Genomic DNA, 24,320 nt, shown 5'->3' with positions numbered 1-24,320 from the left:
AACACTTCTTTTGAAATATTTTATTGACACAAACACTGAAGCCAAGGACTGCTAGTGCTGGCTGCCGTTAAAGTTCAACATAGGTTCCCTGTGTAGCCACACCGCAGTTGTTGTCCTTCTGGCTGATGAGAACGTAGCCATCGTTGCCCCAGTAGGTGGACCAGGAGTTTTTTATCAGCCAGTAGGGTTGTCCTTGCAATGTTCCGTAGCCAACAGCCAGAACAGAATGGTCAAGGCTGTCTGTGTCATTTCCTGTGCATTAAAAGAACCCAAAGCCAGATAAATAAGGCAATATAAAATAACACATATATCAAAGAGACAAAAAAGAATGTATCTTGAACAAAGTTTAATGTTCACAATGCCAGTAGATATGCGGTCAAGCAGCCTTCTGAACTCTGCACAACAATATACCTAGCATTGTCTTGTGACAAACAATTAAGTGCTTCAGCAAAGTACAGTAGAACCCCACTATAGTAAACTCGGTTATAGTAAAAATTCGCTGCGATCCCATTTCGCCTTCCATAGACTCTACTTTTTTGTAGCGATAGCTACATTACGGTAGCATTTCGAGCCCTCAGCATGGCGGCGCCGCCACAATGTCACGTGGTGCGGAGCAGCTGCCGGCGGCACGGCGCCGTGGCTGATCACGTGGTTTGTCACGTGGTTGGTCACGTGACCAAGTTCCACTCGGCCAGCTGTAGCTATCGCATCACTCCAGGTTTAACCAGAGCTAAACCACCGCAAATTTTTTTTTTGTTATAGTAAAGATTTTTATCGAAGAAACGGCTATAGTAATGAGCGCCTGACAGTGGCGATGTACCTCCCGCAGAATGATGACGGCACGCGCGAAGTCTAGGATCACGAGGCAAATATAATACCAAATACGATAAAACGGTGCTCTTTGAGGTAGCTTCACCACCAAGCTCTAGAGCCACGAGGAGAAACCAATTTTTTGAAGACATTTCGGTCGTGAGGCAAATGAGCGGCGCGCACGGAAAAAGTAAAACTAGCTATAATTGTAGAAAGAAGAAGGCATGGGTCGCTGAGAAAGAAAAGCCAGTATAAGTTCAGTGAGCAGTAGTAAAGAGAAAAAAGGGGCATGCATTCGTAGCACCGTGGCGGCACTGCGTAGGCGGTTTTGCCGCACTTATGTCACGCTCGTTTCTTAACTATTGCCTCTTAAATGACGCTGAGGCCATGGAAGGCGACGCCGTGATCATGCAAACCTTTGATTTCCACACGGAATCGAACTCACTTTATTTTCATAGCCACGTTGCATTGGAATAAATGCAGTACTACTTCCACGAGACGTAAACGAAGTCGAAAATGTGATAACATGTGATAACTGAAAATAAATAATTATCATATGAAGAGACGGTAAGAGCAGAATTTAAGGCATTTCTGTGCGTTTCTTTTATAAACCAACACTTCGTGCTTAGTAAGCAGCCAGAGAACATAGTCACAGCCATGCCATCACCAACAACTGATATAGTAAAATATTTTTGTTGGTCCAAAGTACTTTACTATAGAGGAGTTCTAATGTACTGGATCAAATGCGCAGTTCTGAAAGAAGCACTCTGTGGACGCTACTCTTTATTTAGAAGTGCAGCCTCGTATGGCTTACAAGTTACACAAAAGACAAACCACAACGTGTGCTTTCTAGGAATGTATTCAATGAAGCTTCAGGCTTAGTTTTAGCACACTGTTTCACTAATCACATGCACGATTCTTTCTTCTGCAGACAAAAAAAAAAAAACTTGCCAACCATTAGCATGCACATGTCATTGCTAAGTTATGTGCCAGCAGTGCAGTGGTGAACAAGCACTAGTTCACATCGCTGTGCATAGAAGGCGCCACAAATCCTTGACACTGTTAACAGCAAAAGCACTAGGCTCAATGCCGTTTTTCTTCTCTCCTTGCACTCCATGTTATGCCAAAGAACCAGCTCCAGTAAAAAAATGACCACTCACGGCACTTGGGATCATAAAAGACACCATTGGAGTAGAAAGAGAAGGAACGGAGCGCTGCGTCGATGCTGACAGACACTGGTCCAACGTTAGCCAGTGCTTTGAGGAGGTCGTCACGGTTGGTGATGTTGACATAGCTCTTGATCGTGGAGATAGTTGCGTTAACCTTGGTGTCATGGCAGATGCCGTCCTGTTAGGAGTAGCAAATTTCACCGCCATCCACACATCTTTTAATAAGTGTAACTGCTACAGCAGTTTTAAGGCCAACGGCATGTGCATGTCTGTACTTGCTAATTAGGTAAGTAATTTGCATGCCAAAAGAAGTCTGGGATATTTTTAGTTTGAGCTAACAAAAGATCATTTAAACAACTCATGGCATGAAATCTGAGGCAATAAGCAATAACAAAACATAACAACATAACAAAACATTCACCAAAAAAAGAAAAAGTAATATAAAAAAAATTGAGTACCTACATATAATAAAGCTGCCTAAATGATAAATATACCTCAAGTTCTAGAAGTACTACTAGTAACATGACCATAAATGTTGTTCATAGGGCCCATCATTGCATTTCAAGCACAGGCTTTCAGCCACAAACTACACATTTTTTTTTGTGTATGAAGCTAAACAAAAAAGGGTCTGGATTCTGTCATTACCTGTCCAATGTAGGCCCCATAGTCCTCATCTGAGGCCAAGCCATGCTTGCGAATGTACTCGTAGGCACGGAAGTCTTCACCACCGTCGCAGCCATTGTTGCCACTGTTCCAGCTGCAGTCAATGAGCTGCTGCTCGGACAGACGCACAAGCTTGCCCGTCTGGGAATAAGAGATTTGAGAGCCACCACTGAGCACATATGCTAGCTGCTTCCACAGAAAAAAAATAACCAACATTTTTCTTTAGGCAGATCAAAACACGATGACAATAGATGTGCTACATTCAGCAACCACACACCTGCACAATGGCCCAACACAACTAATTATTTAATATTATCTACAGTATGCGCACTGCATGCAGTGCCTACACTATAGAATTGTTCAGAACATGAACAAATGTTGTTGTTGTTTTTTTCAGAGTAAAGGCATAATTGTACCACACATCAACATCATCATTAGCTTTACTACACCTAGAGCGAAGGCCTCTCCAATGTCTGTTTAATTAACCCTGTCCTTTGCCAGCTACAACCTCCATATCCCCGCAAACTTCTTATTCTTAACCTTATCCACCCACATAACTTTCTGCTGTCCCCTGCTGCACTTGCCTTCTCTTAAAATCCTGTCCGTTATCCTTAATGACCATAAGTAGTTGTGCCTTTGCATTGCATGCCCTGCCCAAGCCCATTTCTTCTTGATTTCGACTAGGATGTCATTAACCCGTTTTTGAACCCTGGCCCGCTCTGCCTGCTTCTGGTCTTTTAAAGGGAAGCTGAAACGGTTTTCAAATTGCATAAAACACTGTGGTTGGGAAGAAGGGACTTTGAAAATCATGTGTGTAAATTTTTTCTCGATTCTGCTCACAAAATAAGCCACAATCGCTTGTTAAAAACCCGCCGCCGACACGCCCTTTTCGCTTCCGGAAGCACCGAATGGGGGGATGAAACTGGCGGAAGTGACGCCATTCACGGGTAGTCTGCCGGCCGTCCTGCTTTGCTTGCTGCTTTTCGGCACGTGCTTTGGTGAACGACGGATCCATAATTTGCAAAACGCAGTTCTCAAGCCAGCTGAAGCAATGCGCTACACAGCAACACAGTCGGTGCTGGCCGGAGATCCCCGTAGATGACGTCACGACGATCCCGGCCATAAGTGGCATTTGCTCGGCGCCCTGAGATGCTGGTGCCCGTTTTATTCCAAAAAACAACTTTTTGCGTTTATTTCCGCCCTTTTCGAATGGAATATTCTTTTTCAGCGGACTAAATACTATAAAATGCCGCATGGAACTCAATTTTTTCGAAAAGTGCTTCAGCTTCCCTTTAATGTGATACCTGTCAGTCCTCTTTCCACAGCTCGCTGCGCTGTCCTGAACTTAAGGGGGGAAGCTGGTCTTAGAAAAAAGTTATAATGCAGTCACATTTATGAAAACAACAGGGAATATGCATGTTAGTGTGCTGATTCAAACTATGTAATTTAATTATATGTAATACGAGTCCTTATGCACTTATGCATTATGTTATGTAGCTTTTTGCAGAGAGATTTAATGAAATTCTCTTATAGAGAACTTGATAGATTGCACGCCATTGGCTTGTCTTGACATCAAGCTATGCAATAAAGATAAAATTATTAGCCTGCCTATCATAGAAGCTGGGTTACAGGGTTTTGAAGTTGCCACTTCACAAATGGGAAGAAAAATTTGTATTCCCGTTTCTCTAGTGACAACATCAAAATCCTATAACTGAACTTCTGTGACAGGCAGGATGAAAAATTTACCTTTATTGCGTAGCTTGATGTCAAGAGAAACCAATAACATGCAATCTACCAAGTTCTCTATAGCAGAATTTCATTAAAGCTCTCCACAAAAACTTACATAATAAATTGTGTAAGTGCACAAGCACTTGTACATAAAATTACATATTTGGTATCAACACACAAAAACACATGTTCCCTTAAGATATTATAACTGTGACTTCATTGATAAAAATTTTTTTCAAAGACCCTCCTCCCCCTTTAAGTTGAACCCTTTTCGCTTGCCTCCAGATTTCTGCCCCCATAGGTGAGTACTGGTAAGATACAGCTGTTATATACATTTCTCTTCAGGGATATTCGTAAACTGGCATTCACGGTCTGAGAGAACCTGCCAAATGCGCTCCTGCCCATTCTTATTCTTCTAGTTATTTCACTCTCGTGATCTGGATCTGCGATCACTACGTGCCCTAAGTAGACGTGCTTTCTTACCACTTCCAGCGCCTCGCTACCAATTGTAAACTGCATTTCCATTCCAAGACTGTTCAAATTACTTTAGTTTTCTGGATATTAATGTTTAGACGACCAAGACAAAATGCAATCTTTATTCACACCCCCCCCCAAAAAAAACACGACTTTAAAATATGCATAGCACAAAGGCTACACATGCAAGCGTTAAGTATAAGAGAAAACAAACAAATGCAGGTAGCCATGGCAGTAGCTCACCTTTCTGAAGTATGCGCCTTCCATTTCACCCGTGGTTCCAAAACTCCAACAGGAACCACACACGGCCTGGTCCTTCACAGGCGTCACTGCTCCTGCAAGTGCACAAAAGACGCGTTGTGCATCCGTAGTACATCTAAAGAAATTGTCAAGCACAAGCCACACAAATGCATTATGTAATCATCATACTCTCAGCAGACTATGCTCTCAGCCTAAAACAATAAATTATTTAGCAGTCGTAGGCAAATACCACACAGTAATCCATGTATTCTAATGTCTACTGCATCGTATGAAAGAAAAACACCCGCAATAAAATTAGGTGTCTACAGTCCTTTAAGAATCTGTCACACTAAGTAATTAATGTAGCAGAGAAGCATTAGCACAATACACACATTAAGCATAGCTTTGCAAGCTTACTGTGTTCAGCTTGAACGCCTCATGTGGCAAATAACATGAGGAAGAGGGCCTCACAGCTAATACTCGATGCTTTTAGCAGTTCCTGAAATTTTGGACACCAGCCTCATGATAGTATCCAAAAACAACTTTCAAAGTTGCCTTTGTCACAATATACCGAGTATATCAGAACAATCACGTATATAGTAAGACAAACTGAAGTTGGTCTGCATCAACAGATAACCACATCCCAATGAGAACGAGCTACTTTTATTGAAGATGGGTTTTTCATAAGCTGGAAATGTAAAAAAATGAAACACTGTCATCATCATCAGCAGCAACAGCCTGACTGTGCCCACTGCAGGACAAAAATGGTCTTTCTCATATTTATTCAATTAACTCTGTCCTGTGCCAGACACAGCCACCTCATCCCCACTAAAAACTTATTAATTGGCAGACTCTCCAGCGTGTGAGCAGTGTAGATGCGATGGAACGATCGGGCACCTACTCAGTGACTGCCCTTGTTTTGAGCGAGAGCATGCCTTCCTGGCTGCTACACTCCGCCGCTTGGACTCTCGTCCTCTCATAGAAACCAAGAGTCTGGGGCTTTGGCCGAAACCTTCATCACATAGGAAAGCTGCGAAGGCGCTCCTGAAGTTTTTAAAAGACTCAGGGGGGGGGGGTGTTGAGTTCACGACTAGAAACTATGAGTTTTAAGTGTGCGCCCTCTGTCCCCACGGACTTGTGATTAACTCATTTGGTTGCTGCTCTTTCTTTCCTTTTTTTTTCCCCTTTGTTCCCTCCCCACATGCAGGGTAGTTTACTGGGCATCGCCTGGTTAACCTCCCTGCCTTTCCATCCTTCTGTTTCCCTCTCTCTCTCTCTGAAAGTCACTGGGGCCGTGAGAAATATCTAAATTAATCGGCCGTGAGAAATATCTAAATTAATCGGGTTTTCAAATTAAACTAGCAGAGCAAAAGACTGGACCAGGCAAAAAATTTTGTTGTGGGAATACTACACAAGCTTTATTGACAATTTTGCAATTGTTCGTAACCTAGCCAGTAACCTGACCACCTAAGCACAGTAAACCACACAAAGAAATGGCACAAGCTCTTGTTGCACGCATTCAACCCATCGTGAGCACAGAGCTATGGGTGGGAGGTGCCTAGATTCCAGCACCTCTGCTGGATGCTACCTTGAGCAAGGCCAGGCTGGAGAGGAGCAGTGAGCATGCACATCACTGCTTCGATCAGTCTGGCCATGCCATGACGAAGCCCCCAGAGCCCATTACATTGAAGCCGGTATTCCCTGATGCATTGCAGTGAAGCATATCCCCTCCTCTGCAGGGGTCCGTGAGCCGTACCATGGACTAGTTTATGAGCTGGGAGCACTAGGGCTAGGCACTTCACATACCAAGCATCGGCACTGCTCCTCTGCACCACCTCGCGGCTTTAAAGGCCCTCATTTTATCGGTTTGTGGCAAAATTGGGTTTGGGCATTCCCACATTGCACCCTAGTTTTTTTTAATTAACCAAGCTAGTGCCGGTTCGAATAAGCCCACCAATTTTGCACTTGAAATTACAGGCCCATAAAAATTCTTAAAATTATCTGAGATTTCAAATTAACTGAGTTCTAATGATCCAAGGTTTTACTACTACCGAATGTTTTCGCAAGCAAACTATCGTGCATGTTGAGACCGTTTTCTGTGCATGGATACTGAATAAAAATTGGACAGAGCTGTTCTCAGTGTACCTTCAGAACTAAGGCAATGAAATGCGATAATGCCAATTCTCCAACCCTACTGACCATACAGCCTCCAGTCAACTTGGTCGGGCAACTTGGTACTGAATTTGTGGCGAGGAAATGGATCAGCGGTGGAAGTCCCATCGCTGGACTGGAGACGTCCACGGAGCACGCTGATCTCCTCCTGCGTGCGGTCAGCCAGATGGTTCACGGCCAGCTGGTAGCCCAGGTTAGCACGGTTTGTCGAGTCGATGAACCTGCACAGTGGCAAGGTCATCTCGTGGCATTTCATTTTTATTTTATTTACAATACTTACTGCAGTCTCAAAGAGACCAAGCAGGTGGGTGTGTTTGCACAAACAGTTTCAGTTTCAATGACATAAAAGGAATACACGTGCTGTTGTGGTAGACATGTTCAATAGAAAAGGGAAAAAAAGAAAACAGAAACAAACATTTCAATACAGAAAAATGATGACCTTCACTTAGTAACGAGAACGAACAGTGATGTTCCGTTTCGGGAATTTTCACTTTTTCCAAAAGTTATGAAGCTACAGGGAATTTTAAGAACTGACAACGTCTCACTTTTTCCAAACTGGCAGTTTTAAAGGTGCTACAGGGACAGAGAGACTGAAATAGAGAATTTGGGTGCTAATTACTGTATTTATTCGAATCTAGGCCGATAGTTTTTGAAGCAAAAAGGTACACTACGCCAGCTTTTCGAGCCATCAACGGGGCTGCAAGTTTGACCTTGAATGTAGCTAGACGTCAAACCATGAGCATAATTCGACACATGACATCAGCTACAGCAGACAACCGGCAGATGTTACACCAACTATCTCGACTTTGGCCAAGCAGGAAAGAGTGTGGCCACAGAAAGGGTACAGGCCAAAGCGAGCGAGCTGATAAGAAAGCGAGGCATTCCACGAGATCAGTGAAATGCGCAAGCTAACTCTAACATGCCACATCAAGCACACGTTGCTAGGAGTTGTAGCTAGCTGGATCGCTGCACCCTGGGGTGATATCTTGGAAAGCTTGGTTGTGCGCTTGTTGCAAAAAAGCAACATTTCCAATGCACTTGATGGCAAAGAGTATTGTGAACTGTACGAAGAGGACAGTGATCAGGAGGATGATGAGGACGAGTGAGCGGCAGCAGGCTCATGGAAATAAATGCAGCTTGCCAGCCGTCCCTGCTGTCGTTCTTAATTATTTTTCGTATGGCTTACATTCGAGGAAAGTTTTTTTTTACCTGACCTTCAACTGTCGGCCTAGGTTCAAGTAAATGTGGTAAGGGAATTTTCGTTTACAACATAGGACATTATTGCCAACAAAAAAGAAAGATAACAACATATAAGATAATGACTGAAAATGAGCAAGTACTGTTAAACCTAGATGCTATGAACATCCATATAGCGAATTCCTCAATACTATGAAGCCCATCAATTCCCCAATGCCGCCCCCATTGAACCATGTCTATCTGAGCCCTGAAGGAGGGTGGATACCTGGGCAAGTTAGTAATAGTTCATTGTGTGTGATACAGCACGAAAACAGACGAAATAACAAAAGAAAGAGTCACTACATAAAAAAACAATAAGGTCCATGCATTAAACGACAAATTTAGAAGAGGTGGCAGACAAGTGCACCTTGAGAGGAGATGGCTGGTTGTACACAGACGTAACGCTGAAAACTGTGCCTTATGCTACATTCCACGCTTCACCCTGGGCTTCATGAAAAGCCACAAATGAACATCAGGATATGTGATTTACCTCAATGTAACATGTAATACCCCTTTCACACGGGCACTTGTAAGGCCTTGGGAATTAAGGTCCTTTGCCCCAAAGGCGCGTGACGCGCATCTACACAGCATCTACACGCGCATCTACGGCAAAGCGTCGAGACCTTTGCGAAAAAGGTCCGTAGCCGCAAAGGCGGCCGTCAGCGGCCTTAATGCGATACAGCACGAATAAAGACGGGGACGAAGCGAGACAAGACACCACAGCGCTAAGGTGTCTTGTCTCGCTTCGTCCCCGTCTTTATTCGCGCTGTATCGCATTATGGAAAATTACCAACTAGCCCGATCTGCCACTCTTGCAAGCGGCCTTAAAGTTGCTTAAAGGAGCAACCCAAACGGCAGCGCCAGCTAGCGAGCTCAAAGAATAAAAAAATTGACACAATTTTTAGTTTTGAAAACGTAAAAAAATATCTAATTTATCTTATTTAATGGTTAATTTTGCGTTACAGTGCACTTAACCGCAGAGGAGGCTATGACTTAAGACATCTACACTGCTAAGAAAGGACATGAACGCTTTTCAGCAGCCGCAGCGACACACACGTGCTTGCGCTTCTCGCTTTGCTATTTTTCTTCGTTTGCTCTTCATGGCAATTACACACTTTGTTCTAACGTCATGCAGTTCGCCGCTCATGATTATGGCAGCATGCTAACCAGGCACAACCTAATTTCTTTGAAATACGCACAAGGACATAAGAAACAAAGCACGCTTCTCACACACAACGAGGAGCTGGACGGAAAGTGCGCCTACCGTGGTTGGACCGGGAACGATGAAAAAAAAAAAAAAAGAAACTTTTGTTTCAAAATATTCGTTTCTCACCGTCGGAACGCTCGTTTATTATCGTGATAGCTACTTTTTCAAACATACACGAAAGTACTCTTATCCTCTTAGCTGAAGTGCTACCGTCTGTTTTAATTTCATAATGTTACTAGCGCCGCTTCACACACAGCGGTGACTTTTGGCATTCATGGAGGCCGTGTTCTAGCTCCTTTGAATTTGCCGTGTAGCAGCGCTGCTGCTCCTTTTCGGTTTTCCTCCTTTAGTGCATTGAGACAACTTTACGGCAAAGGCCGTGAAGAAGTCCCGTGTGACACGGGTATAACACAGTTAACAAATATGCAGTCACAAGCAGTCCTGTTTCGGCAGCAGCTCACATAAAGTCAAAGTGTACAGGAAAAGCGACAAAAAAATTACAAAAGAAAAACACACGGACATGAAAACAGCTGCAGTGACAACAAACTGCCAGATTTCGAAAAGAGGGATCCTATCAGAAAACAGCTTTTCCCATTAGGCAAATTAGTGACAAGATTCCAACACTACAACTCTTTACAAGGAAGGGGGTCAAAAATTTGTGGACAGCACATGGGTGCTGTGGTCTAGCTTTCAAGCCTTTATTCGGCATGTTGCATAGGTATGCACTGCATATACAGCTCTCCAGTCCCAGCTCATAATTTTGCTACCTTGAATTTCTGCCTACAAGTTATGCCATGTGCAATCTTCCTAAGTTGTTTGTAACTTCTGAACAAAGGCCCTGACGGAGATAAAAGAAATAGACCTGAGGTTTTGGCGGAAGATGTCGCGTCGTCTGTCATGCTCCCCATCGTGCTCATAGGTGCGTCCATGCATTTCCTTGAAGTCTTTGAATGACTCTTCGGTGTGACCATTGTGATTGTCAAGGAATTCGGCCATGGGGTTGTGCAGGGCAAGACGTTCAGCCCCGGGGCCGGGAAAGCTGCGACATGTGTCATCTGCACAAACAGAAAAGAATGCACCGCATGTAGCCCATATGCCAACAGTACAGACAAAAAGAAGGGATTTGTATGATTGATTCGTTGCAACCAATATTAATGTGTACACAGTTTAAAGGTGCATGGTGGAAAAAGCGCGTAAAGACGAAGACGGAACAAAGGAAGAACAAGGAAGAGCACTTGTTCTTGTTGTTCTTTGCTGATAATATAAACAAGTTTAGGGGAATCCTAGTAGTAGTAGGAAGGGAGAGTCCTTGTTCCTTTGTTCCGTCTTCGTCTTTACGCGCCTTTTCCACTATGCACCTATGCCAACTCGCCCAACTTTCTGCTCTGAACAGTTTAAAGGCCTCTCCTTTCCTTCTTTGTTCAGACAAGAATTGTGCCTCAAAACACAGTAAATATCGGCATCAGTTTTGATTTATAACTGCTAGTAATGCTAACACAGGGGCCAGCTGGGTGAACATTTCTCAAGTGTATGCACTACTTGGGATACACATCCCGATACAATGAGGGACATTTAAGCACTTGAGGTGTGCATCGTTCTGTTCGTCATTGTATTAGATTGTATATCACTCATATGTTAAAAAAAAAATTGATTAACTATCCATATAGTGAGCTAGGCTGCTGCTAGGATTAAATGCAAACCATTTTCCAAGACACCTTAATTATACGTACTCCCCTATCTCCAGACAAGAGACCATCCCAGAATAAGACTAAGTGCTAATGAAGAATGTCAAAACAAAGTTTACAGGCTGCGCAAACAAGGACCAAGTTAGAATGACCGGACATTCATCACCTCACTCGTGTAACTGTGTCATTACATCTTGATTAATCAAAGCTGCAATTAGTAAAGAAAGTTCTACATGTTTCGACAAGTATAGTTTTTACCACATAATGCAACCAAACACATAAAATTTTGAATTTTTAAATCAACAACCACAGCCTCACGCCGAGTCAAAAGCCACCAAGCTGCCTGTCCCAAAAGCTTTCCAATGCAGTGGTGATGTTCGAAGTGAGTTCCAAAACCCTAAGGTCATCAAGGTGCATTCAAGTCCAAGTGTGCACCCAGTTTCTCACGCTCTGCCTCCCTCCTATACATGCAGCTACAGAACCGTCAAGAACACTGATATGGTATGGTACGGTGCATGGGCTGCGAGGAACACTTGGGCAAAGGACTCCACATTTAGTTATACCTAGGATTCCTTAACATTTGCTGATATCACTCGGCACACGGGTGTTTTCCGCATTTTGCCTCCACTGAAAGGCAGCCACTGAGGCCAGGTCTGATCTCATGCCTCTGGGATCAGCAGCTGAATGCCGAAAGTTGCTGGGCCACCGCAGTGGGAGCAAGAACTCATTTTGCAGCGCATTAGGGTGTGGCTGGAGGCTGGCGTAGAGGTTAGCCCGATGTTTAAAGCAGGGGTTCTCAAACTGAGTTCCACAGGCTGCTTTTGTGCGTGCTACCCACACTGGCCTCTCCCCCTTTTCCGGTACACAAGATGCTCTTCCGGCTCTTGCTGTGGATAATGAGCTGCCGGACGGCACTTGTTGTGAGTGCGCACAGTAGGTGCTGGAAAATAGTTCAACCAGCTCGTCTCCTTCCGAATGCCCACATTGGCCCAAATGTGTCAACAAACCGTGGTCAGCTATCTGCGCATTCATATTTATTCAACCAGTTCACCGTCTAACGCTCTTTGTGCACTGCATAACTTGTTAAACTGCATATATTAAAAGTGGAGCAATACCTGAGACTTCCTTTCCAGGGCTCGATATTTGCCTGACGGATGAATATGTGTTCAGAGCTACTAAGAATGTCCATCGCTCAGCAATGTGCATGAGATTTATGACCGAACGATTGCTCAGATATTACTTTATCCTCCGTTAACGTTCTGGCTTCCAAATGAGGAACTCAGCAACCTTTGACTCTGCTCTCTTGCTAAGACTGAAAACTGATCCAGAGTAGCGCGCCCGCAGATGTAGCCAACTGGAATAAGCCAACTGGAATATAAAGACTTGTCATGAAAAATTGCACTACTGTCCCGTGAATTACCATGCTTTTGTAATCTCTGCACCGCCGGGCGAGGGAATTGTTGAAACGTCTCCCCTGAGGAGTGTCACAAGCCAGTTCCGTGGCTGCTTTCACTGTGACAGCACCATGAGCAAACGACAATGCAGTGTACATTATGCCAACGCCCAGGAAGCACTTATTGGAAAGGTCTAAAAAAGCATCAATTCTTCGATGTATTAGATAAGTGTTTGTTGAAAGTAAGTTACAGGCATGCACACATTGACCTTCCTTCTTCGCACGATGAATTATGAATGTGTTCGCATTGATAGTCAAAACCAGATGGTTTTTAAATAACGCATCGGCATTATAATGCACAATATAATACTGCTGTAAAGATATCATCAGCACATTCTGGCATTCCCACAGCTACTGGTGATGCTGAAATAAACAGGCACGTGGGGTTTGTGATATGCCTTTTTTTTTTTTTTTCATACACCCACATATTAATGTTCTGTTCTTCCAGAAAGCAGCATGAACTTGCAAGATAGTTCCTCTTAAAGTGCACCATATGCAATGCCTAAGCGCGTCTATTTTCTGCCAGAAGAACAAAGGGATATTAGCTTTACACATAGTAAAAGCTCGTTAATTCGAACTTCACGGGATCGGGAAAAAAGTTCGAATTATCCGATGTTCGAATTATCGAATGGCCTCGAAAAAACTGACACGAACCATTTGCATTACGGTATATGTGCCATACTTAGGGTGACCCACATGGAGCGAACTTGCGCCGTGAATTTTGAGCGGCGCGGCAGAACGCTGAAAACGGCGGCTGCCGCCAGGATTTAGAAACGGCGTGATTCCATATGCTTAGTAAAATGCTCAAAAGAACAGCTGTGCATTTATAGTTAAGTTATTATTTATCCAGTGACGACAAAGAGAACAAATTATTCTTTGTAACCCCTTTCTGAACCAAAATAATTAACCTGTTTGAACCTCTCGCACTTCCCGACGTCGACCGACGTGTAGTGGCTAAGCCTAGCAGCTTTCAAAATCCAGAAGCATTCTGAAAATCTGGCGCGTTTCATCGCTAAAATTTTGTACTGCGGGCATCTCCAGACAAAGCGAAAGCTTTGTGCGACTTTCGTTTGCCGTGAACATGAGGCACAGTTTACTGGATGCGAGTGAGCTTCGGCGCAGCACCACAAAACACCAGCAAGCATGCTCCATCCATTACCGATCCAAGTGGCTAGGTCACGAGGCAGTGCTGCAATTTGTTCCTGAGCACAAGCATTTTTTTCCTGCCAAGTGCACACACACAACATCCCTGTTTGGTTCTACGAGGGAAGAGTGCACTCACTGATGAGGGTGGTGACATCAAAGATGCTCGGAGGCACAGGGTCCCTGGAGAAACCATAGTACAGCAGCTCGTACTTGTCAAAGTGGGAGCCCAGCAGCGTGTTGTAGCCACGCATCAGGTAGCGCCGCGGCATGGCCTGGCCCTGGCGATCCCGTGACACCCACAGTGTGTACTTGCTCACACGAGCTTCGGTGGGCACTGTCAGCTGGAACCGCTCACACTGCTCCCTGCCATGCTGCGCGAGCAGCTCTTCATTGCCAAACCAGCATGACTCCTGTCGCACAAACTGAAAAGAAGGCAGTGGAAAAGAAGCATGATGTTGTGTGACTGACTAAGCAGTATGCCAGCAATGCCAAGACCAGCAAGGGCCCAGATACAAAGGAACAGCGGCATCAATAAAGAATTATTTCACAGCCCTTTTAGCTTAGCCTGCAATCTTACTTTCCCTTAGCAGTATCTGTCATCGGGATTGCTCAGCTTTATTTTTGGCATCGTTGATGTAGCGCAAAATTCACCAAGCTAGCCCAAGTTCAGAGCAATACTAATTTACCTGCACTTGCGGGCAGTCAGTAAAGAAAGTTTAAAAAGCCGAGAACCTTCAATTTACTTGATTGGCAGGGTACAGCAAATGGTTAAAATTTCCCCGACTTCAGTAACGAATGTGTGGCTCACCGTGAATCCTGTGACATTTGGAAGCACATTCTGGAGAGGCACGGTGTTGTTTTCTGTGCCGTTGACCTGGAAGCAGGTGCGGACCGACTCCCAAGTCTTGGAGTCCGGCATGTACGCTATCTTGTAGTTGACACCATAGGGGTACCCTTGAGCTGATTCTGAGCCTGGGGCAAGCTGCACTGTTTGCACAATGCCTGCGTGGAGAAGAGAACTCTCAGGCCACAGTAAAAGAGTTCGTGTGTGGATTGTTTAAAAGAGCACAATGCAGAAGTGAGCTGCAAACAGTATGTACACTGGTCATCATTCTGCTGGAACAGGCACCAATGGGAGGAGCATATCAAGCACATTACAACGATACAAGCATAATTTATTTATTTTACTTACTTATTTGTAGGTACTGCAGGTCATTGACCACTTTGTAAATCATATGCCTTTGTACAATCAATGAGGGACTAAGGTGCTCTTTTGATAGACACTGCAAATGCCGTATCCAAAGGCAATATCACAAATTGTAAATTTTGGAGTCCCTCTTAGTAACACATAGGCTGAGGGATGCTGTAGTGAAAGGCTCCAGATTACTATATCAGATCACATGGGGCTCAGCAATGTGTGCTGACAATGCACAGCACAAGGGCGTCTTTGAATTTCGCCTTCATTGAAATATGGGCGCAATGGTTTGGTTTTGGTTTTTTGGGGTTTAATGTCCCAAAGCGACTCAGGCTATGAGGGCTGCTGTAGGAGAGCTCCAGATAATTTCGACCCTCTGGGGTTCTTTAATGCACACTGACATCGCACAGAACACGAGCCTGTAGCATTCTGCCTCTATCGAAATGCAACCACTGCGGCCGGAGTGGAACCTGCGTCTTTTGAGTCAGCAGCCGGGCACCCTATTCGCTCATCCAACGCGATATGGTTACGATGGCTGGTATCGAACCCATGGCTTTGTGATCATCAGCCGCACACCAAATTTGACACTAAATTATTGATGCTTTTTCCATGTAACTGTGTTGTCTTGTTCCACTATAACCCCCTGTGCTTCAACATTTTAACAACAAACCAGGTAATTAAGTAAAAATTAGGAAATGAAATCACAGCCCTTAATTAGGTGCCAGCTTCACAGTGACTAAGTTGTATACACCTTATTCATCTCGGAAAGACAGTCCTGAATACTCGTCGCAAATAAAAAGCAACAGTCCAACACTCCAAAGACAGGCTAACAAGGCAATATGTGCCATCACGTGCAAAATTCAGAGAGCTGGACAACTTTAAACATACCAGGTAGTTAAAGCACAGAACCAGTGGAATGATGCTAGTTGTGGTTTTGAGAAAAAAAAGTACATTGAGGCATTTTTTGTCTATTGAAAAATACGAAATTTAAGCAAGGCTAATTACAACTGCCAAAAATATGAATCAGGTAGAGGGATATCAAGCAAAGTCAGAATTAATGCACATCCACACGCCGAAGCAGCTTCTGAGGTGTGAGAGAGACAGCGTCTTCTTACAAGTTCTTCGTATCTGTTTTTTTACATGCACCAGTGTCTCAACATTTGTGTATTCTTCTCCACCGAAATGCCGCTACCACGTCTGAGAATCAAACTCTCAACCTTGTCCTCAGTAGAAGACCAACTTTGCTGCTAAACTGCCATGACACGTGTTTGAAGCAAAGCACAAGGATATTGAGGAGAACACAGCCTAATCAGCTACTCCAAACAAAAGATGGGTGATACATGGATGGCGCGAATGGTGATGTCTTTTTCAGCATATCTGCAGAATACAATGCAATGACAGCTGTTTCTCTTTCTCTTTTTTTGCCCAACTTTCATTTCATGAAAGTGTTCGTGGAAATAGCTAATATGATAAGAAAAAATACGAGAGAGACCAGGCACAAGACAAAGGAGAGATTAAGTACCCAAAGAGTGAAGAGGCAGAAACAAAGGCTAGAAACGAAAATGGACTGCGCTATCATGCAGGGTCGATGCACCTGACTGAATGGCCTTTACAGTTAACTAGAACTGCTGATAAAGCAATGCCAGCAGATCAAAAGAGCAGCATCAGTTGTCTGAAGAGCAAGGAAAAACCAAGCGGTATCACTTTCAGCTTTTTTCTTTCTTTTTTCCACTGCGCAAAAGCAAACCCCCTCACACAGGCTCGCCTGCTACAGACAGGATTGTAATCTGCTACTCTCACGTCAACCCTTTCTCAATGCAACGAATTGAACAGACTGCACACATGAGAGTGTCTTGTGGCTTTCTGCAATTCTTGCCTGAATCCCTCTCTCAAAGAATTTCCTCCATGCGGACAAAACTCGAAAGCTGCGATACAATGCCCAGCACGTTTGAGAAATGCTCGTCCACGTGCTTCGACAAGTGGCTCTAGATGATAGTCTGAGATAACGTGTCCAAAGCAAAGGGCTGAAGGTCATGCTCTTGCCACGCCAGCAGCTACGGCAGCTCAGAAAGTGCAAACTCATCACACAAAGAGCTGTTTTGAAAGCAGTGCAGAGAACGCAAAACGGACAGAAACATGGGTGAAAATTGTGGCCTGCAATATTTTTCATTGCTTTTTGTGACCTCCATTTAAAATGAATGCACTGTCTATGCCAGACGTAACCTGGCAGCATGGTTTGCTTCTCAGTCCGGCAGTGGTGCCCTTATAGCTTCCCTAATGATCAAAAGGTCTTGAAAGGTGAGGACAAGGCTTCGCGTTACCTTACACAGATTTAGCTTGGCGGGTGGAATAAGTCACTACAACAAGTAAGAAGTGAACCATACCGTCTGGCTCCTTTTGGCAAAAATGGTACAGCCTTAGTCAAAATTTTTCAGGCCACATGGTCCACTTCTTGGTGGTGCAGTTACACCTTTATGGCACTTTGATGCTCTGGATCTCTGTATGAGAAGAACACTTGTTCTCACCTTTGAAGACTTTTTTGCTTTTTATGGGTGCCGCAAGAGCTACTCTACACGGATGAAAAAAAAACCAATGCGGTTAGAGGATTTTCGACCAAGGCTGTCCTTGCATTGCATGCAACGAAGTTGATTATTCTGCAGCATTCTGACTCCATATAAATTTCTTACATCACATACAAATTGGCAACATTTGTAAAACTTGCTGCAATATGCTCTAGCGAACCATAAGTAAGAAGTACTAAGCAGAATTGTAGCTTGGCAATCCAAACACATAAATGCTCGAACAGAAAACAAGGTTGTCAAGAAGCTTAGCCTATACACCTCCGCTGTTTTTTTTTTGCACATTTTTCCTGCACTGTTGCACATCCTATTTCGGGGGGGTGGAGCACTACCTCGATCACTGCTGAAAATAATCAACAATACGTTGTGCTGCAGACATTGGAAAGGAACCATTTTTATTTTGTTTTGCTTTCAAAACATGAACAAATCTTGAGCATCTAGAAGCTTTTCATTGCGTGGAAAATTTGAACATGCGAAGTACCGTGTTGCATTTTAACGCGACAGCGTTGAAGGCCCTGTTGCGCAGGAAATCTGGTATCGGCACTGTCGTCGTCGTGAGCAATAAATAGGGTGGCGTGGGGTGGCTCAGGCAACCACCTCTAGAGAAAAAACATAGGTGGGCGAGCAAGGTCACGTGACCTTATGAGGCGTTCACAACCTGCCCACCGAACTGTAAGCAAACTAACCATCCTGGTATGTGGCAGTTAATTAATGGCTGATCGCGATTAATGGCAGTTAGTTAATGGCTGATTAATGGCTGATCACGAGAGGTTGCTCGGATAAACAACTTAGGCTGCACTAGACCCATTGGTGGCAGCCCCTGCCATCGCAGGGTGGTGGCGCATCTCTTGACCGCTGAACCATTGCACAAGGATTGGTATGAGGACTCCCAGGGACATACAGCTGTAAAGTTGAGAATGACCGATTCCGCATATATGGGCATTAACTCATTAAGGCTATCGCGTCATATCCTTAAGGCAGAGCTTAAGTGTCCCCTACGCTCAAAAATGGCTTTTGTTCATTTTGCCCTACACCTTGCAAACTAAGCATCTATGTGATGGGTTTAATTTAAAAGCATTGGGAAGTATTTCAAGACCAAAATGACCTCTTTCATAAGCTTCTAGATGCATAGGGGAAGGTGAAACAGTTGGTTTCCCCCTTTACTTGTATCCTAGCAACATAGCCTCCACACTGATCTGTTCGACAAGATGAACTTTCCAGTAGGAGTAGCAGATTTCTTTTCCAGCAGCGTTCTGGTACAGCATATAGCTGCAGTAAACAGCCAAATCCATCACATAAAAGAACCTTTAGCGTACCTATGTAATAGGGGGAACGACGCCAGCTGCTGGTCTACGGCCCCATACATTTATTATAATCAAGCACAACCTTACGTTTATGATTGGTTAGCCATTTATTTCTTTTCTTTGTCGCGTCTCTCTTGTTTTCAGACCCATGGACTGTTGAGCATTGAGATTCCCCCTGACGTCATGTTACCATTAAAAAGAAGCACCGAGAAAAGAATTTTTCCCTGACGAACTAGTTGCGTCATTAATGGACAAGTACAATCATAAGGTGTATAAACTACTAATGAAACAGTAAAACATATATCAGTAGCAGTATCTCTGTTTGTTCATTTAACGAAAACATTTCTCCAACCAATGGTGATTCGCCAGCTTCACGGACTTTGGCCCAGTTGCCACCAGCTGGCAAACTGCCAACTTCGAAAGTGTAGAGGCTAAAAATTAAATTTTAAGCCCAAGGCTTGTCAAATGAGTTCCAATTTAGGTGAACCACTGCAAGTCTGCAACCAGGACACAATGTCTGGTGTGCTAGATAAAAAGCGTAGTCTCTAATGCAAAAGCTCAACCTGTCAGAATACTTGTGCAGGTGAACTTTATTGCGAGGATTAAAGCATTGGCTCTAAACTAGACATTCCTAAAGCTTACGGCAGGAACACATACCATTGTAGTAGTCAATGCGACTGGTGTTGCTTGTACCATCGTAGTAGCCCGTGAACGGCTCACGGATTTCAGCGTAGGGCAAGTACAGAATGCCTTTCACCTTGTAGGAGTCGCCCCAGTCAGGCAACTCTTGGCTCAGGCACCCAGCTGCAAGTGGAAACAAAAATTCAGGAGGTGCACAGGGCATCCATGTGTGTTTGCCAAATTGGCACTATGAAAATAGCAAACAGCAATCAAAAATGCGATGAAAAGCTTCAAAAGAGAGATACCTTAAGGTATGAAATATAGCAGAAGGTAACTACAGCCAAACATGAACACCATTCAAAACTGCCCGCCTTAGTGGTATTTCAGTCTATCATCAGCCTGACTATGCCCACTGCAGGACAAGGGTCTTTCCCACATCTATTCAATTAATCCTGTCCTGTGCCAGCTGTGGCCACCTTATTCCCACAAACTTCTTAATCTCATCCGTCCACCTAACTTTCTGCTGACCCCTGCTACGCTTGCCTTCTCTTGGAATCCACTCCGTTACCCTTAAGGACCAGCGGTTATCTTGCCTTCACATTACATGCCCTGCCCAAGCCCATTTCTTCCTCTTGATTTCGACTATGACGTCATTAACGAGTGTTTCATCTATGAACTACTCTGCTCTCTTCCTGTCTCTTAACATTACACCTGTCATTTTTTTTCCCATAGCCCACTGCATTTTCCTCAATTTAAGTTCAACTCTTTTCGTTAGCCTCCAAGTTTCTGCCATATAGGTGAGTACAGGTAAGATACAGCTGTTATGTACTTTTCTCTTGAGGGATATTGGTAAACTGCCATTCATGATCTGAGAGAACCTGCCATATGTGCTCCACCCCCATTCCTAATCTTCTAGTTATTTCCCTCTCATGATCCGGATCAGCAGCCACAAGCTGCCCTGAGTAGACATATTCCCTTACCACTTCTAGCACCTCGCTGCCAATTGTGAACTGCTGTTCTCTTGCTGGGCTGTTGAACATTACTTTGGTTATTCGCATGTTAGTTTTTAGACCCATCATTCTGCTCTGCCTATCTCTCATTGACCATGCTTTTGCAGTTCATCTCCTGACTAAGGAAGGACACGTCATCAGTGAATCGCAGATTGCTTAGGTATTCTCCATTAGCTCTTATTCCTAACTGTTTCCAATTCAGGCCTCAGAGTACCTCCTGTAAACAGGCGGTGAATAACATTGGCAAGATCGTGTCTCCCTGCCTGACACCCTTTCTTATTAGAATTTTATTGCTGATTTAATAGAGGACTACAAGCTGTGCAGTCGTTGTAGATATTTTCCAGTATTTTAACAAGGCTATTCTACACCCTGATTACGCAATGTCTGCATGACTGCTGAGGTTTCTACCGAGTCAAATGCTTTCTCGTAATCAATGAAAGCTATATACAGGTGTTGGTTATATTCTGTGCATTTCTTTGTGACCTGATTGAAAGTGTGAACATGGCCCTTTGTCGAGTGTCGTTTACGAAAGCCTGCCTGATGATTTGGTTGATCGAGGTCTAAGGTTGTGCCGATCCTATTGGCGATAACCCTAGTATATACCTAGTAGGCAACAGACAGTAAGCTGATCTGTCTGTAAATTTTCAAGTCCTTGTTATCTAATTTCTTATGGATTAATATGACGCCAGCATTCTTCCAAGCTTTTGTTACGCTCGAGGTCATAAGGCATTGCGTGTACATGGTGGCTAGTTTTTCTAGCACAATCTCCTCACCGTCCTTCAACATATCTGCTGTTACCTGATCCTCCCCAGCTGCTTTCCCCCTTTGCATTGCTCCTAAGGCTTTCTTTGCTTCCTCTTTCATAACTGGTGGGATGTCCCATTGCTGTGTGATACTGGCTCTCTCATTAATGTCCCGATTGCATTCGCTGCTGTATAGATTTGAGTAGAACTCTTCGGCTACTTTAACTCTTGTCCATATTGCTAATGACACTTCCCTCTTTTTCTGTTGAAGCATACACCTGTTTTTGCCAACTGGTTCGTTGTTTCCTCTTAACCACATTTAGGCTACCTCCGTGCTTCACAGCATGCTCGATTCTCTCCCTATTAAACTTCCTTATGTCGGTTACCTTGCGCTTATTAACTTTGATAGCTCTGTCAGTTCTATTCTGTGTATGCGGTTAGATACTTTGCGGTTGTGTATGCGGTTAGATACAAGCTTTGGCATTTCTTAACCAGATCTTTCATCTCCCGAGATAGCTTGCTGTTATCCTGTTGAACCATCCTACTGCATACTTTTACTGTGCACTCCATAATGATATCTATGAGATTATCGACCACTGCTTGAACAGCAAGGTCGTCGCCCTCAACTAAAGCCAAATATTTGTTGAGTAGTAATATACCAAATTCCTGAACTTTTCCTCTTACCGCTAACTCTTTAATGGGCTTCTGCCTCACTGGTTTCTTCCATTCCCTCTCCAAGCCTAAGCTAACTCGAGAACTTACGACTTTGTGGTCACTACAGTGCACCTTTCCGAGGACCTCCACATCCAGCACGATGCCACAGTGACCGCATAGCATAAAGTCTAATTTTTACTTTCGCCATTGGGGCTCTTCCACGTCCACTTCCTCTTCTTTCATTTGTGAAAGAAGGCATTCTTGATCTGTAAATAATTTTTCCCTACGAACCCTACCAATAGCTTTCCCCGGCTATTCCTAGAACCTATCCCATAGTCGCCTACCACCTGGTCGCCAGCCTGCTCCTTGCCCCCCTTTGCATTAAAATCGCCCATCACTACAGTGTACTGTTTTTACTTTGTTCATGGCCGATTCCACATCTTCATAGAAGCTTTCGACAATCTGGTCATCATGGCTGGATGTAGACACAAAGGCCTGTACCACCTTCAGTTGGTACCTTTTATTAAATCCGATCACGATAACTGCCACCCTTTCATTAATACTACTGAATTCCTCTATATTGCCAGATATATCCTGATTGATGAGGAATCACCCACCTACTTCTAGTCTGTCCACTAATCCACGATATATAGTATGTGCCCAAACTTCACTAAACCCATGACATCCAATTTAATACCTGCTAGTTCCTCAAACAGCACTGCTAGACTAGCCTCACTGGACAAGGTTCTAGCGTTAAACGTTGCCAGGTTCAGTGTCCAATGGCGGCCTGTCTGGAGCCAGATATACTTAGCACCCTCCACTGTGTCACAGGTCTGACCGCCAACCTGGTCAGTTGCTCTGCAGCCTCTACGGACTGAGGGCCAAGGGTTAATTGGTTTATTTATATAGGAGTTTGTGGCCAAGTACTACCCCAGGATGGCCAAATCCTGTGCTGGGAGGGAGTGCTTTGTCTCTTCCGGTCACTGAGATCAGGCCGCACCCCAGGCCTTGTGCAATTCCATCGACATGCCGAGTTCGTTTTTATTTTTTCGCTGGAGAATTGCGCAGCACCAGGATTCGTCAACTGGTCCTTTTGCATGTGAGGCGGATCCTCTACCTCTACATCATCGCTGCCATTGGTACCACTGGTGAGATCTGAACCTATGACCTCCAAAATTTGGCATCCAGTGCCCTATGAACTGAATTACAGAGACAGTCTATATATTCCTAAAGTCTACGAGTGTGCAGAATTATGGTAGCTCATTCATAGCAAGACCAAATGTGTGGAGAATTTGCACCTTGTCCTAACAGCAGCATAGTTTACCATTCAAATTGCCAATGAAGAACCATGCACTGGAAGCACACGGATGTGAAAGGGTGGTAGACGAAAGCAAGTACTGAGGTGCAAGTCACGTCCTTATGTTTCCGGTGCACTGCTCTTCATGAACAAATGGTGAACCAAGAAGCCCAAACACCAACATTACTGAAGTATAATTTAAACTATTTTCAGTTATCAACCTCGCAGATTAATACTAATTTATTGGCATAATGCTTTCTGCTGACAAGTCACTTTCCTCAATGACAGCCTCAGCTGCAGATAAAAAAACTTACACTTGTTATAAAAATCATAAAATCAGTCACACCTGCTAAGAACGCATACAGAAGACACAAAGAACAGGGTAAAAAAAAAGTGCATGAAAAACAGAACTTACCACTGGCCAGAAGGAGCAGCAAAAAGCATGCGAGCCGCATCGTTTCACCTGCTCTCGAAGACGGCTCTCTCGTTTCTGCTTTCCACACACCAGGGGAACCCGGTTATAGAAGACGCCCTCCAGAGATAGCGTTATCTGCTTTCGTGCCAGATCCCTCTCCAGCACAAACAAGATATGACTAGACACGGATGAATGGAACGGCACTCGAAACAGTTTCTGCTTGCCACTTTCAGCCGCACACAGATGCTAGAAATCACAGGTTTGATCTGCTGCTGCTTACTTCATGGTCAAGGCTACGATAATGGCACTACAACTCTGGCTTGCTTATCTTTTTCTATCTTGAATTAAAAAGGCACCAAAAAAAAGTGAAATTATTTTCATACAGTAGTGAAAAGATAGAGGACAGCGAAAAAACAGCTTTCACTGCACTGGAATGTCCCTGAATATCAATTTGATGTCCGTAAAAAACAACAAGTACAGCTTCACAAATCATCCCACGATAATGCAGTAGCTAAGAAA

At 44.0% G+C, this 24,320-nt stretch overlaps 1 protein-coding gene across 1 annotated transcript; it reads right to left on the bottom strand.

Annotated features, from left to right (window-relative positions):
• On the bottom strand, window positions 1-23,958 carry CtsK1 (C1 family peptidase 26-29-p). The gene is made up of 10 exons (XM_077640631.1): window positions 23,802-23,958; window positions 19,719-19,865; window positions 14,792-14,985; window positions 14,120-14,405; window positions 10,562-10,754; window positions 7,284-7,477; window positions 5,088-5,179; window positions 2,625-2,783; window positions 1,971-2,157; window positions 1-252 (listed from the first exon to the last, which is right to left on the bottom strand). Exons 1-10 carry the CDS (start codon window positions 23,839-23,841, stop codon window positions 68-70), a joined length of 1,677 nt encoding a protein of 558 aa, XP_077496757.1. The 5' UTR covers window positions 23,842-23,958; the 3' UTR covers window positions 1-67.
• Between the last annotated feature and the right edge of the window lie 362 nt (window positions 23,959-24,320).

Source organism: Amblyomma americanum, chromosome 10 (assembly GCF_052857255.1).
Source record: "Amblyomma americanum isolate KBUSLIRL-KWMA chromosome 10, ASM5285725v1, whole genome shotgun sequence".
NCBI classification, from domain to species: domain Eukaryota; kingdom Metazoa; phylum Arthropoda; class Arachnida; order Ixodida; family Ixodidae; genus Amblyomma; species Amblyomma americanum.
This window is presented reverse-complemented; position numbering and strand designations above follow the sequence as displayed.

What these genes read in the sequence shown, in the direction of transcription:
- CtsK1 (XM_077640631.1), bottom strand. Translation starts at nt 23,841, where the DNA reads ATGCGGCTCGCATGCTTTTTGCTGCTCCTTCTGGCCAGTG. An exon ending in TCGCATTGACTACTACAATG is followed by an intron (nt 14,986 to 19,718) that starts GTATGTGTTCCT and finishes TTCTCCACGCAG; the next exon opens with GCATTGTGCAAACAGTGCAG. An exon ending in ATCTTCCGCCAAAACCTCAG is followed by an intron (nt 7,478 to 10,561) that starts GTCTATTTCTTT and finishes GCCACTGTGCAG; the next exon opens with GTTCATCGACTCGACAAACC.